The 14,295-nt window shown below is 43.0% G+C and overlaps 1 protein-coding gene across 1 annotated transcript in view; it reads right to left on the reverse strand.

Annotated features, from left to right (window-relative positions):
• Window positions 1-14,295, reverse strand: part of EFHC1 (EF-hand domain containing 1) — an 856,688-nt gene that overhangs the window by 676,112 nt on the left and 166,281 nt on the right. The window contains exon 4 of the mRNA XM_044062385.1: window positions 12,044-12,193. Coding sequence (XP_043918320.1) covers window positions 12,044-12,193 — 150 coding nt within the window. The remainder of the gene's footprint in view (window positions 1-12,043; window positions 12,194-14,295) is intronic.

A 14,295-nucleotide genomic window follows, 5' to 3' on the forward strand; every position in this document is an offset into this window, starting at 1 on the left:
GACAGACATCTAGATAGGGTTACCTTAGATACTGGAAGGCCTTTCCTGTTCTCTGCATACGATAAAAAACAGTTGATCAGATTTCCTGATTTGTTTGGTTCTGTCCAAATAATATCGGAGCTGGCGATGAACATCCAGATAATGTAGTTTTTGCTCCGCTCTATTAGTATAATTTGGGAAAAAAAACTGGGAGATCAATAGATTGATTTAAGTTTGTCTGCGACACCACCTTGGGTAAGAAAGATGGATTAGTCCTTAGAGAAACTCTGTCTTTGTGGAAGATTAAGTAGGGAGGACGAATGCAGAGGGCATGAAGCTCAGATACTCTCCTAGCAGAAGTAATGGCGACTAGGAAGAGTGTCTTTCAGGAAAGAAATTTCAATGAACAGGAAGCCGCAGGTTCAAAGGGGGGAAGAATCAAGGATGTTAAGACTAAATTTAGATCCCACTGTGGTGGAGGGTCTTTGATCGGAGGCTTAAGTAAATATACACCTCTAAGGAATGCTTTGCAAAGCTTATGGGACATGATGTTGCGGTCCGACAAGCCTATATGAAAATTTGAAATGGCTGCCAACTGAACTTTTACTGTGGAGGAAGAAGATCCTGAGTGAAAAATTTCAGCTAGGAAGTCCAAGACCGAATGAATCGGAGCAGTAAAGGGATCTATATTTCTAGCTTTTGCCCAGAAGGAGAAACGTTGCCATTTACTAGTGTAAATCCTTCTGGTGGAAGATTTAAGGGAAGCTACTATGATATCCCAGACGGGATTAGAAATCATAGGAAGCCTGGCTAGGGAGGGAAGTGGAGCAACCAAGCAGTGAGGTTGAGAGAAGGTATGGATTGGTGCAGCTGCCCCGACTGGTGGGTCAGAAGATCTGGAACCGGGTCCAGATGCCAAGGCTGTACCAAAAGATAACGATGCAGGAACGGAAACCATATCTGTCGAGGGCAATGAAAATCATCTTGGCTCTCAAGGCGGTTGCTTTCTGAATTACTTGTGGTATTAGAGGAAAAGGTGGAAAAGCACAGAGAAGTCCCCGGGGCCAATCTTGGACTAGAGCATCTCTGGGGGGATGGCCTGGAAGGGGGAAGAGGGGGAAAAAGTCAAGGCATTTGCTGTTTTGAGGCATAGCAAAAAGATCGCAGCAAGGAAGGCCCCACTTCTGAAAAATCTCTTCCGTCACAGATTGTTTGAGAGAAAACTCATGAGGCATGATAATAGCTCTGCTCAACCTGTCCGCTATGATGTTGGACTTCCCAGGGATATGCGTTGCTATCAGAAACCGCTGAGAAGAGATTGCCCACTGCCAAAGTCTGAGTGCCTCTCGACACAGGGGATAGGACTTGGTTCCACCCTGCTTGTTGATATACCACACTACGGACATATTGTCCGTTTGGATTGCAATAGTCCCCAGGGGAAGAGAGTCGTGGAGGGCTTGCAACGTTAAAAGCACTGCTCTCATCTCCAGGACATTTATATGCAGGTGGCATTCGAAAGGTTGCCAAGTGCCATGGACCATCCTGCCCTGAAAATGCCCCCCCCACCCTATCAGGGAGGCGTCCGATGTAACCGTGGAGACCGGGGAGGGAGGAACAAAGGGTCTGCCTTGATGGACTTGAGGGGACAATATCCACCAGGACAGATGCCTTTTGCAAGCTGGAGTTATCATGATCTTGTGATGCATAGGGAGTCATTGAAAAGACCATTGGGCGAAAAGCATCCACTGTAGGAGACGCATGTAAAAGTGGGCAAGGGGAAGAAGTGTTATAGCGGCCGCCATAAGACCCAATACTTTCAGGACATACCTGGCCTGAATTTTGTCGCTCTGAAGAAGAACATGGATGTGGTTTTGAATATCTAAGACCCTTTGATCTGTTAACTTTGCTGAAAGTTGTACAGTGTCCAAATTGGCGCCTATAAAGGTAATAGATTGACAAGGCGACAAGGCAGATTTTTTCAAAATTTATAGAGATTCCTAGCCCTCTGCAAATGTGAATGGTGTAATCTCTGGCTTGGAGAAGTTGATGCCTGGTGGTGGCAGTGAGGAGCCAGTCGTCTAGATATGGAAACACCTGGAATACATGACGTCTCAGGTGAGCCGTAACTGCTGCCATACATTTGGTGAACACTCTGGGGGCTGTAGTGAGACCAAAGGGAAGGGCTCTGAATTGGTAGTGACTGGCCCCCAGCCGAAAGCGGATAAACCTTCTGGAGCACCTGTGAATTTTGATGTGATAGTTCGCATCCTGAAGGTCCATGGAGCACATCCAATTGTCCTTGCCCAGAAAGGGTAGAATGGACAGTAGAGTGACCATCCAGAATATTGTTCTCTTTACAAACTTGTTTAGTTTGCTGAGATCTAATATTGGTCTCCAGTCCCCTGTCTTTTTCGGTACCAAAAAGAACCTTGAGTAGATTCCGGATCCCAATTGGTCTGCTGGGACTGGCTGGATGGCTCTTTTTGCTAGCAGTTTTGAAATCTCTGGTACTGCTAGTTCCGTTAGACCGGGTGGAACGTCTGGAAGGGTTCCCTTTTGCTGAATTGGGGTTTGGATAAAGGGAATTTTGTAACCCTCGGATATGATCGACTGTACCCATTTGTCTTGAGTAATGGAAAGCCAGGCTTTTGGGTACAGCGACAATCTTCCCCCGACTGCCTCCGAAGGTGGACAATCGGGCAACATCTCAGGGATGCTGGAAGGGTTTGTCAGAGAGAAGCTCCCTGCTACCTTGATTCTGCGGACCCCCTCTGCCCCTAGGGTGGCATCTGTTGTTGTTACCCCCTCTGCCTCTGGGGGTAAACTGACCTCGTGCGTCAGGCGTGACTCCTTGAGATTTACGGAACCACATTTTCCCACCCTTCTGACCCTTGGGGTATGGTCTTGAAGGGGTGGAGAAACGGACTCCTACGGCAGAAAGAGTCTTGCCATCTTGTTCGCATCAGGTCAAGGTGTCTTTCACTTGAGGTCAGAACAAGGTCGAACCATCAAAGGGGGAATTTGTGAAGGACGCCTTGAAGGGGTCTGCAAAATTGCAAAGCCGCATCCAGGCATGACGCCTTAATGCCACTCCTGTGCCTGTGACCCTACTCACTCCATCGGCTGCATATGAAATGAGCCGCATGGAGGAGTTAACAATAGAGTTTAGGGTTCCTAGCTGTGAGTTAATTTTATCCTGGGACCCAGCAGCTGACGGATCCTGTAAAACTTCTCCCAACTCTTTGAGAACATCTCTCTGAAGGCGGGTGAAGTGACACAAGTAATTCAGAGACCGCATGGCAAAGGTCGCTGAAGAAAACATCCGCTTACCGTACCTATCCATAGTCCTAGAATCCTTGTTAGGAGGATGGATAGGTACTGAAGGATCGGCTAGTTCCTTCTTGGTGGCTGCAGCCACCACCATGGCATCAACCAGGACACCTTTTGTTAAAAATTGCCTATCAGCTGGGGCCGTAATGAATTTAGAAGGCCTCCAAGGAGTGGGTTCCACCGAATCCGGGGCCGTCCATGCCTTCTGAGCCACCACATCCATAAGGGGGTCGAAAGGCGGAGACACCCAGGAGGTGGAGGGTCGAGAACCAAACGCCTCCAGGTAAACCGACTCATCCTCGGAAGGATTAAGGGAAGGCCAGTTCCCCCTCTGCTTAAGGATTTCAAGGATGTCTGAGAAAGAGACATCCTCAGAGGGGGACCTTGGGGATCCCTCCGACTCATCCAAGTCAGTATCGGATGTAATAGACTCGGGGGAGTCCAGATGTTTCCTTTTACATGTCCTCTTACGTGGAGGCTCACCTGACGGGCCAGGAGAAGCCTCGGAAGAGGAAATATTCCCAGTGGGGAAACCTGAGGAGTTGGATCTCTGGGCCCGGGAGCAAGAGAGTGGGAAGAGACGTCAGCAGGCACTGTAGTGGGAGGAGCTGATGGAACTGACCGTTGACTATGCCCTGGGGCTAGTACACTCCTCATCACCTCGAAGGCTCCCCCATCAGAAAGGCCAGAAGGCTCCCACTCTGAAGAGGTACGAACCCCAGGCCGCACTGACAGGCAAGGCTCCGAGGCCGATGTCGGGGCCGAGCTCACCAGCGCCGATGCTCCGAGAGGGAGAACGGGGTCGGACAAGGGTCCGATGCTATTCGCCCCCTCGGAGCCAGTGAGAGAGACCAGACACCCAGATCCCTCCAATGAAGGCATCAAGGAGGAGATCGGAGCAGAGGACGGAGCCGAAGGGGGAGGTATCGGCTCCGACGCCACAACAGTCACGGCTCCTAGGAGCTCCGGCTCCAAACTCTGGGGGAGAGTCGAAGGAGGAATAATAGGTGGATTTGTAATAGCTACCGTCTGATGAGATGGGCTATGAAGCATTTGGGCCAATGCCTGAGACTTTAATAGCCTACTCACCACTCTCTCAAGGTCATGGTCAGAAAGCCTGGACGACCGAGAAGATTGGCTCCAATGGCTCCGCTCCGAGAGCAGGGGTGATCTCGGAGCCGAATGGATAGACTCCAACGATGGGGATCTTGACCTCTTTCTGGATGTGGATGGAGCCAATGGAGCTGAGTATACGTCGACTCCAGCCGGAGCCGACCGTGAGTGCAAAGATTCAGCGGTATCGGTGCCGAGTGGAGCCGATACTGGAAGCTGTGACACAGAAGGATCGGCTCCGGCCGGAGCCGATCTTGTCACAGAAGGTGAGCCAGCAGCCAATGGCTTGGGACTTGGAGCCGACGGCTTTGCTGGCTTCGAGGGCTTCCCCAGCACAGACTTAGTCGGGGGGCTCTCGGGCTTTAACAAGCCCCTCAATATTAATTTGTTCCTGCGCCCATGCAGGACTCTTGGGCTCAATGCATGGCACACAGAACAAGAGTCCTGCAGGTGCAGGGGTCCCAGGCAGTAAACACAAGAAGTGTGACTGTCTGTCAGAGACATTTTCTGACAGCACGAGTCACACTTCTTGAAGCCTGAGACCTTTGTGTCCTTCGACATAACAGTGTCGAGGGAGCACCAGAGTAAAAAACACACACACACACAAACACCCAATCCAAATAACACACCCAAATACTCCACAGAATCCCTGACAAGAATTAGGAAAGGGGCAGGCTTAAGGCCTAAGCTAGGGGAATGGATATATAACTGGGATAAGGGAAATACAGATACTAACGGGGAATAGGGTTTAAATTTAACCGTTACAAGTTAAAACAATAAAAGGAGTGGAACTAAGACAAAAAAGGGTGACTAAAAGTCTGAAATTTGAAAACTTACCAAGAGCCGGTAAAAACGCACCTCGCAAGCGAAAGCAGCAAATGAGATCTGGGTAGTTATCGCCTAGCATCATGGGATATAGGGTTGCCTTGAGCCGGTAAAATTAGCTCTCGAGCTTTGGTAAGTGACCGAGTCGGAGCTGAGGATCGGCTCCGAACCCATCCAGCAAGAATGAAGGTGAGATTGACAACTTAACATCTATCATTAGCCAATTGGTTGATATTATTAGAAAAACTCATAGCTGAATCTACCCATATAGCCAGGTCCTTAAATGAGTCTACAGTTTCAATCACTGTGTGGTGTATTAAAAATTCACCTTTCAGTTTATGTCTTCCAAATCTCATATGCTTAGTTTTTGATGTATTTATCAACATATTATTCTCTTGTGCCCAAATGGTCAAGTTAGTCAAATTATTTTGCAGACATGCCTTATCTGTAACACTTGTAATTAGTTTACCCAATTTCAGGTCATCAGCATATAGACTGTAGAACACCTCAGATGAAAAAGTAAGGTCTGAAAGATACAATCTAAATAAGTAAGGGCCTAGTATAGAGCCCTGTGGGACACCTTGACTGTAACCAAGGATTTCACCTGTCCAGTTGGTGTGTGATACTTGCCATGTACTATTTGTAAGCCATGCAGCTATCCATCTTATCAACAGTACAGCAATACCTAGTTGTACTAATTTATTGATCAGTGTTTTGTGTATGACCCTGTCAAATGCTGAAGATAAATCTATATAAATCACATCACAGCACAATTTTTCATTCATAGTTGTTATATTGTTATAGAACATCATGTTACAGGTGGTAATAGATTTATTTTCAACATATGCATGCTGATATATGGTTTGAAGTCCCAACCTATCCAGTTCTGACAATAACTTATCCAGTATTACCTTCTCCATTATTTTTCCACAACATGAAAGTAGACTTAAGGGTCTATATGATTCTGGGTTTGTCCTACTCCCCTTTCCCTTAAAGACAGGTTTAATAAATGCATGTCTCCAATCTTGAGGAATCTCCCCATATTTATATGACCTAGTGAATAATAGATATAATGGTAGTTTGACTTCTTGCTGAAGTGCTCTCAGGTCATTGTTACTTATTCCATCTCCTCCTTGCGTTTTGTTTGGATCCAGTTTGCACAGTTCTTTTTCAATATAACCTAATTTGATTCCAGTATCTGGGGATACATACAAGCCTGACAATTCATTCTGAAAATCAAGGTTGCAGAAGTATATATACACCTTTTTCCTGATACTTATAAAAAATTTGCCCATCCTTATCAGAAAGAGTAGGACTGGAATTAACTAAGTGCTTAGCAGCAGTGGGATCAACTTAAGCTATGGCTTTTGGGTCAGGTTTGTGAATAGTGTACAAAAATGTAAAAGACTGAGGAACTTTATATATCCTATCTGCCTTTTTAGGGGCACAGCAGCCTGGTTGTCAGGAAAATTGCAGATAGTAACACACACATCCTCTAAAGCAGACAGAACAGGAGGATTCGGGAAAACTCTCCTATAACAACCCCTAGTGTTCCCTGAGGGACTGAGAAACCTCATTGTCATCCCACTGAAAAGACTGACACATCCTAGCAATAGTTTCAGAGAAATAACCCCCCCCCCATGGAGAATCAAAAAACTGAGTTCTCCTCTGAATCTGAATTAGAAATCTGAGGAACAAAACCTGACTCCATCTCTGCATCTTCCTGTTCAGATTCAGAATCTTCAATCTCTTCAGGAAAAAAAGAATCCCTCTTTCTTATCAGAAACTACTTTACAAGAAGGATCAATAGCCTGAATTAAACCCTGATCCAGGCCTAGTAAACTACTCCTATCCAAGGAAAATTGAGGAGGATGAGCAGATACATGCTATTTTTTTGTTTTTGTTTTGTTTCTTTTTGACAGGACAAATAGAACTTACCATGTTACTACTGGTTGCTGCAACTTCCCCAGGGATGGGCACAGCATTCTGACAGAACAGGGCAAGCTTCTCTGTTCACTCTCCCAGGAATGACATGAGTGTCTCTTCCTTGCCCACTAAGCAGACCCCAACAGACATGGAGGACATGGCTAACCCTGGTTCATAGTGGCTGTAGGTGCTACATCAGAGGGATCCAGGGTAAAAGATGAGTGGTCTCTGGTATAACAAATGGCCACAGCAGAGTTACCCACCTGCAGCTGATGCAAATTGCTAGCCTGCAGGCTGCAATGGTGACAAAGGCCATGTGCTTAATTTTTTTGTTTTTGTGGCTGGAAGAAGGACCGACCACGGGACCAGTATTCTGTTCCATACACAAGCCAAAAATGGTGTCGTTTTCATGGGAAACACAAGTGGCAATTGCTGGTAAATACTATCACTCCACAAAGTTACTTTTCGACAGAAAAAAAACCACAGTAAAAAATCACAAGACACTATGCCAGCCCCACGAAAGTAAAATAAACACAATTTCTCCACAGAAAAAAATGTTTTCAGTTACCTTACATCACTTTTAAGTTGACAGAAAAAGAGCTCTGTTTAAAAGTACATTACAGTCTTGATACAGTCCATTAAAGCACAACAGTCTTAGCTTTAAAATAACTTTCCTGAAGAGGAAAGTAAAAAAACATCAACAAAATTAACAGAATGGACATTGTTTCCCCCCTAAAGGGAATGTATTTACCAGCAAAAGAAAGCACAAGTTGACCGTCCATCCTTGAAAGCCTCAGATGAGCATACTCTTTGGCTGTAGTAAAGCTCTGGATGGCTTGGTGCTCAAATTTGTCTTTTAGTCAGCTCAGCTCAAGCTGTCTGACAGCTTGCATGCATAGATGGTGCCCTGAAGCTTTGGAAGCTGGATGGCTGTTATATCCTTGGCATGATATAACCCATATAGCTAAGGCAACTGGAACAGTAATCAATAAGATAAACATTCATAGATACCATGATACTTAAAATCCTGAGGTATTCCCTTACAGTGACCAAAGTCTGAGTGGAAAACCTTAGACATAAATCTAGATATAGATCTTTTTTTTCTTGTGGAAGAAAAACTCTTTAAACTGAGGTGTCCATCTGACACCCTCTAGGAACACAATCCTGGTTGAAGGAGTCAAAAAGGAATGTTCTGTTGGAATCCCAGCTTATGTAAGAGATCTCTCACCCAAGTGAGAGATTCTGGACACTATGAAAAAGACTTTGCAAAGATAAGCATCAACAGAACAATTTGGAGGGACAAGTAAATTTTGCAGAGGATACAATTGTTGTGGAAAAGACTCCCCATCCATATAAAACAAAGTTCATCCCTGTCCATATTCAAGCACAACTTAGATCTATGGATGGAAAATTTACCCCAGGATTACCCCTGTACTACTAATGGACAGAGGCTGCTCCTAAATCCTTTATCCCATGCATGGGTCTCCTCAAATTATCCATGGTATGATCCTAGCTAGTACCATTAGGAGTAATATACAATTATTGACCATGGGATGGGTAACACCAATCTATAACCAAATGAGATTGTTTGAGCACAAAAAGGGAAACTGATTAGGCTTAAAATGGCCCACAAAGGCAGTTAGCATAGCACTTCCCTATAAAACTTCCAACCTATAATCAAGTCATCTAAATATAGAGAAAAGAAAATGGATACCCTTCAGCCTGCTATGAGCTATAACAGGAGCTAGCCACGTAGTGAACACTCTTGGTGCAGTGGATAGTACAAAGGGTAAAGCAGAGAACTGATAACGTGATCCAGACACACAAACCTTAAGAAATGCCTGAAATTTGGATGAAAAGGAATGAGAAGATAATCATCTTTTAAATGTAGAGTTACCAGGAAACTTGAATGAGGAACTGTGAAATGACATAAGTTTGAAGTTAGGCACTGTCATAAGTGGTCTAAGAAACAAAACCCAGAACTAGTCTCCTCAAAGAGAACTTATTTGCCCAGTAAAGGAAAGCACAAGCCAACCGTCCATCCTTGAAAGCCTCAGAGGAGCATACTCTTCTGTAGCAGTAAAGCTCTGGAGTGCTACTCACCCAGATTTGTCCTTTAGTCAGCACAGCTCAAGCTGCCTAACAGTTTGGGTGTGTGGAAGGTGCCCTGAAGCTTTGGAATCTGGCTTGCTGTTATATCCTTGGCAGGGCATAACCCATGTATCTAACAGTACTGCAGCAGTGACCAATACGATAAACATTCATAGATGTATTCCCTTGTAGTTTGGGACTAAAAACATCCTTGAACAAACCAACTTGGGAAGGCGAGATTGGTTCTATCACTCTCAGGAACAGCATGTAATGAAGGACAGGTGAAAACAAAAGAGTGTGGCCTGGTGGATGAGGAATACACAGCAGTTATGTATTTACCATAATGTTAGAGCAATGTTGTCTGTTTCCATCTGGTTCAGCCTGTGAATTATCTGATCCAACTTGGATCTGAGACCAGCCATTCCAAAAGAATTCAACCCACAAGCTCCACCTTCTCTACTCATAGTACCTTGCTCTCTACAGAGTTACCTCAGATCGAGTTTGCTCCTCTACAAAAAATCTCAACTACTGACTCTTAACATCGTAAACCACAGACCACAAAATGAGGACATGGAGACAATGAAACCACAGTGTACTCCCACTGAAAACACTGTCCCATTCTTAAAATAGTCTCAATGAGAGAGGAACCCCAATGGGAGAATCAAAAACTAAGGTCGCCTCTCAGTCTGAATCAGAAAACTGAAGAGAAAACCTGTATCTGTCCCTTCATCTTTCTGTCCAGATTCAGAATATTGAATCACTTCAGGAAAGGGGGTATACTTTTTCTATATTTTTTTTTTGCCAGAAAGCACTAAATAAGAAGGATCAAAAGCCTGAATAAAATGGTGTGCCAAACCCAGTAAATTATTCTTGTCTAAGGAAATATGAGGAGGAGTAGATGCATGCTTAGTTTTCCATTTCAATTTGACAGGAAAAATGGGGCAAACTGTGTTACTAATGGCAGCAGCAGCTTCCCTGGGGATGGACACAACATTCTGACAAAACAGGGAAGCCGTCTCTGTTTCTTCTCCCAGGACTAGCAAGAGTGGCTCTCCATTGCCTGCTGATGGGACCCCAACAGCTCCAGAGGACATTGGCGAACTACCGGTACATAGTGGCTGTAGGTGGTACACCATAGGGATCTGGAGTAAAAGATGAGTGGTCTGAGGTACAACAAATGGCCACAGCAGAGTCACCCACCTGCAGCTGAGACAAACTGCTAGCCTGTTGTGTTGGCAAAGGCTGCTTGTTTAACTTCTTCTTTTTGTAGCTGGAAGAAAGACCAACTGTGAGACCAGCAATTTTTTCCATTTTCAAGGTGAAAATGGTGCCTCTTTCCCGTGAAAGACAAGCACCAATTGTCGGTAAAAAGTAAATGTCTTTAAAAGTCACTTTTTTCACAGAAAAATGCAGTAAAAGCACTTTAAAACACTTTCCCAGGTCCAAAATAAAAATAAACACAATTTCTCCATAGGAAAACATGTTTTTTTAAATATTTTAACTTAGAATGGTAGGAAACAAAGTGATATGAAAGTACAATATAGTCTTGTAAAAGTCAATTAAAACACAATGCTCTTAGCTTTAAAATAACTATCCTGAAGAGGAAATTGATAAAATACAAACAATATTTATAAAATGGAATGTTTTTCCCTGAAGAGAACTTATCTGCTGAGGAAAGGAACAGCACCAAGCTGACCAATGATCCTCCAAAGCCTTAGGGGAGCGTACTCTTTGGTGGCAGTAAAGCTGTGAAAGGATTGACAGCCGAACTTGTCTTTTAGTCAGCTCAGCTTGAGCTGCCTGACAGTTTGGGTATGTGGAAGGTGTCCTGAAATTTTGCTAGCTGGCTGGCTGTTATATCTTTGGCAGAATATAACCCATATAGCTAAGGTTACAGTAGTATGATGAACATCAGCTATTTTCCAAAACTTCCCTACAAACATCTATGTTCTCTTCTGGGACAGAAAGTAAATGATGTTTATGCCAAAGATCACTCCTTTTATACTTTTGTTAGCTGATGTGATATCAAATATTAGATGGCCCTCAAGAAAGATTACTGGAAATTTTTCAAACTTAAGAATCATGCCATAACCATCTTAGAGTGACAGCAAATAATTCATAATAAGAAGTTATGTACCTACCATAACGTTCCATGTTAGTTGTCTTCTTCTCGCCTTCTTTCTTGCTGGATGGGTCTTCTTCTCGCCTTCTTTCTTGCGTCCCACCCTCCTTCCCCTAGCCTGGACAGACCGATAGGAAATTTTGGGATCTTCCTTTGGAGTTTCCTTCCCACATGTTCTACCACCTCTATTCCCCCTTTTATGTTTCTGTAGCTTACATTCAGGTTTATATAGAGGTGGGTTCTTTTTTCTCCATACTATGGAGACCAGAACTGCTTGGTTTTGCTATCAAACGAGATCTGAGTAGTTACCACCTAGCATTGTGGGATATAGGGGAGACTCGAGCCGGTGGAATTAGCTATCGAGCTTTAGTATTGGCCGAGTCGGAACCGAGGTTCGGCTCCGAACCCATCCAGCAAGAATGAAGGCGAGATTGACAACTTAACATTATCACTTATAAAAAGAAAATATCTGCCATTTTTACAGTAACAGATTACAAGTCTTAGATGCACGTAACCCACAATTTCATGTTCTCCAGTCCTGAAAAAAAAACATATGGGCTCACACCACTTGTACATTCTCATAACTTAATATGTAACAGCAAAGCAGGTCCTATACTCTTGTATTTACAAATAGCATGTGTTGTTTTTTTTTTTTACCTTGCGGTCCATGGTAAGGAACTGTCTGAGCCGGTCAAAATCTGAAGGGCTAACAAAGATACGTTGTGGTTCTTTCCTTTGTTCTGTATATGGATCCACAGGAGTTTGCTCAGGATGATTCAGCTCAATCCCTTCTCTCTCCATGAAATCCTAAATAAAATAAAGCCAGGTAGTAAGTGACTAGAATACTAGAAATGATTAATGCAATGACATGCTTAGTACAGCAATATCTGTGAAAAAACTCATGATAACCACTGCGGAATATTAACTCTGAGGTATTCTCTATTAGCTTTTACTGACGAAAGAATATGTGCTCAGAGCTACTACAATTGCTGTAAATATTGAAATTGTTGTGTATATTACCATATGCTTAACTTCCTTGTGACTAATAGTAGTCTTAGCCATTCAGTTACTGTATCCCTCTGTAAAATACTGCCAGTACACTTTTACATTCTCAGCATGCCTTGTTACTATCATATTAAAAACAGTATGCTTTGCATTCTGTTGCAAATTACTATTGTCCATAGCAACACGGCTCTGTGCAGCCTAGACTATAGGGTCTAACACTCTGCCACAATGAGCCGCCCTTGGCTTCTGTAGATATCAAAAAAGTATCTTGGGCTTCTCTTGCAAAAGAAAAAAAGTATACTGCATGTGACAGAAGTAAGCAGCTCTCCTTACTAACTCTCCCCAACACACACTCATATATGTAATCATCTTGATTTGTCTTAGTACATAATTGTTTTACTGCTGATTTGCAATGAAATATGTGTATTTCTTAAGTTTTATTATATGCATTTAGACTGCTCCCATTAAAAAATGAATGCTAAATAGTAAATGTTTAAGTCACAATGAAAGGGAGGTTTGCTTAATGGTTAAGGTGTTTACTTTACAGACACAAGGTGCAGGGTTTGATTCTCACTTGGGGTAATTGGCTAGACTTAAACTGGCCCACAAGGGCAGTTAGTCTAGTATGAATCTATAAAACTTTCATGAACTCCCTTGAAACACACCTGACTAAACCACCTTTCAGTAGTAGTTAGGAATTGTGCTGCATACTTCTCTCTCTTTTACTCTTCGGAGTCCCAAGTAAACAAAGTACTAGGACAAGTTAAAGCAGCCTATTCAGTATCCAGTCTTCTAACTCAAGAAGCTAGAAACTCAATAACCATCAATGTATTCATTTCTAGAATTGAATATGGACTGATCCTTACTGTTGCAAACTCATGTGCTAATACCACATTATTACAACTACACGGAATAAAACACTATACTTCAATACCTAGCTAACAACCGAGAACACCACTGCACTACAGTAAAGAATGGAGAATGGTAGATGGATTACAGTTTCAGCAAGAAATGAGCTACTGCTTAACACTGTTACATAAAAGCTCCTTAATACTGGGGACTGTCCACCTTTAGAGATCAGATTCTTTAATAGAGATTATAATTATATCTTAGAAATGCAGTCAGTTAGCCAGACTACCCTTGTAAATCAGCCACTACTGAAAAAGTCTTCTCTAAAAATGCACCTTCTAGCTGGAACAAACTGTCAGAAGTAAGACAAGTCAATTAACTTACTAGCTTCAAGGTACAACTAAAAAGCTTTCTAATAAACAGTATGCCCTAAGTGTTTCAGAGTTGTGGGTTAAAAACAGCCAGAAGGTGAAGAACAATTGAGCAAGCCAACCCCTGGGTTAATTCTAATATAACTCATATTCATTGAAATGCTTCATTGGAATTCAACTGTCAGCTGATTTGCTCTATCAGTAATGAAATGCACCTACCAGAAAATTCAAAATTATATGTTCCTAAATGTTAATTCAGTAGTATGCTATATCTACCACTGTGTTACTGCCAATGCCAATATAGATTTCAAAGTAAATAGTTACACATTCTGTTGTCTGTTTAGTTATATTATCTGGCCTCTCTGGACCGGGTTGTGAGAAAAAATTTCCTTGAACCAATTCACCTACCCATTTAATGTTAAATAAATAAACAGTTGGGCCAGAAATGCTGGCACTGATATTGAAATATTTCGATTTCTTCTATTTCCACTTGTTAAAACACCAATTTGCCATAACAGTCTGAGAAGATGGATAAGCCAATGGAGCTATGATTCAGAAAAAAAGAAGTTATATACTCACCACGATACCCCCTTGTGTTGTCCGTTTTCATTCTTCTTCAACAAATGGATTTGGATCTGACTCTCAGATCCAACTCAGCTGCTTTTTACAGATCTTGGATGCTGA

This window comes from Protopterus annectens, chromosome 2.part1 (genome assembly GCF_019279795.1).
Source record: "Protopterus annectens isolate FY-2018-M chromosome 2.part1, PAN1.0, whole genome shotgun sequence".
NCBI classification, from domain to species: Eukaryota; Metazoa; Chordata; order Ceratodontiformes; family Protopteridae; genus Protopterus; species Protopterus annectens.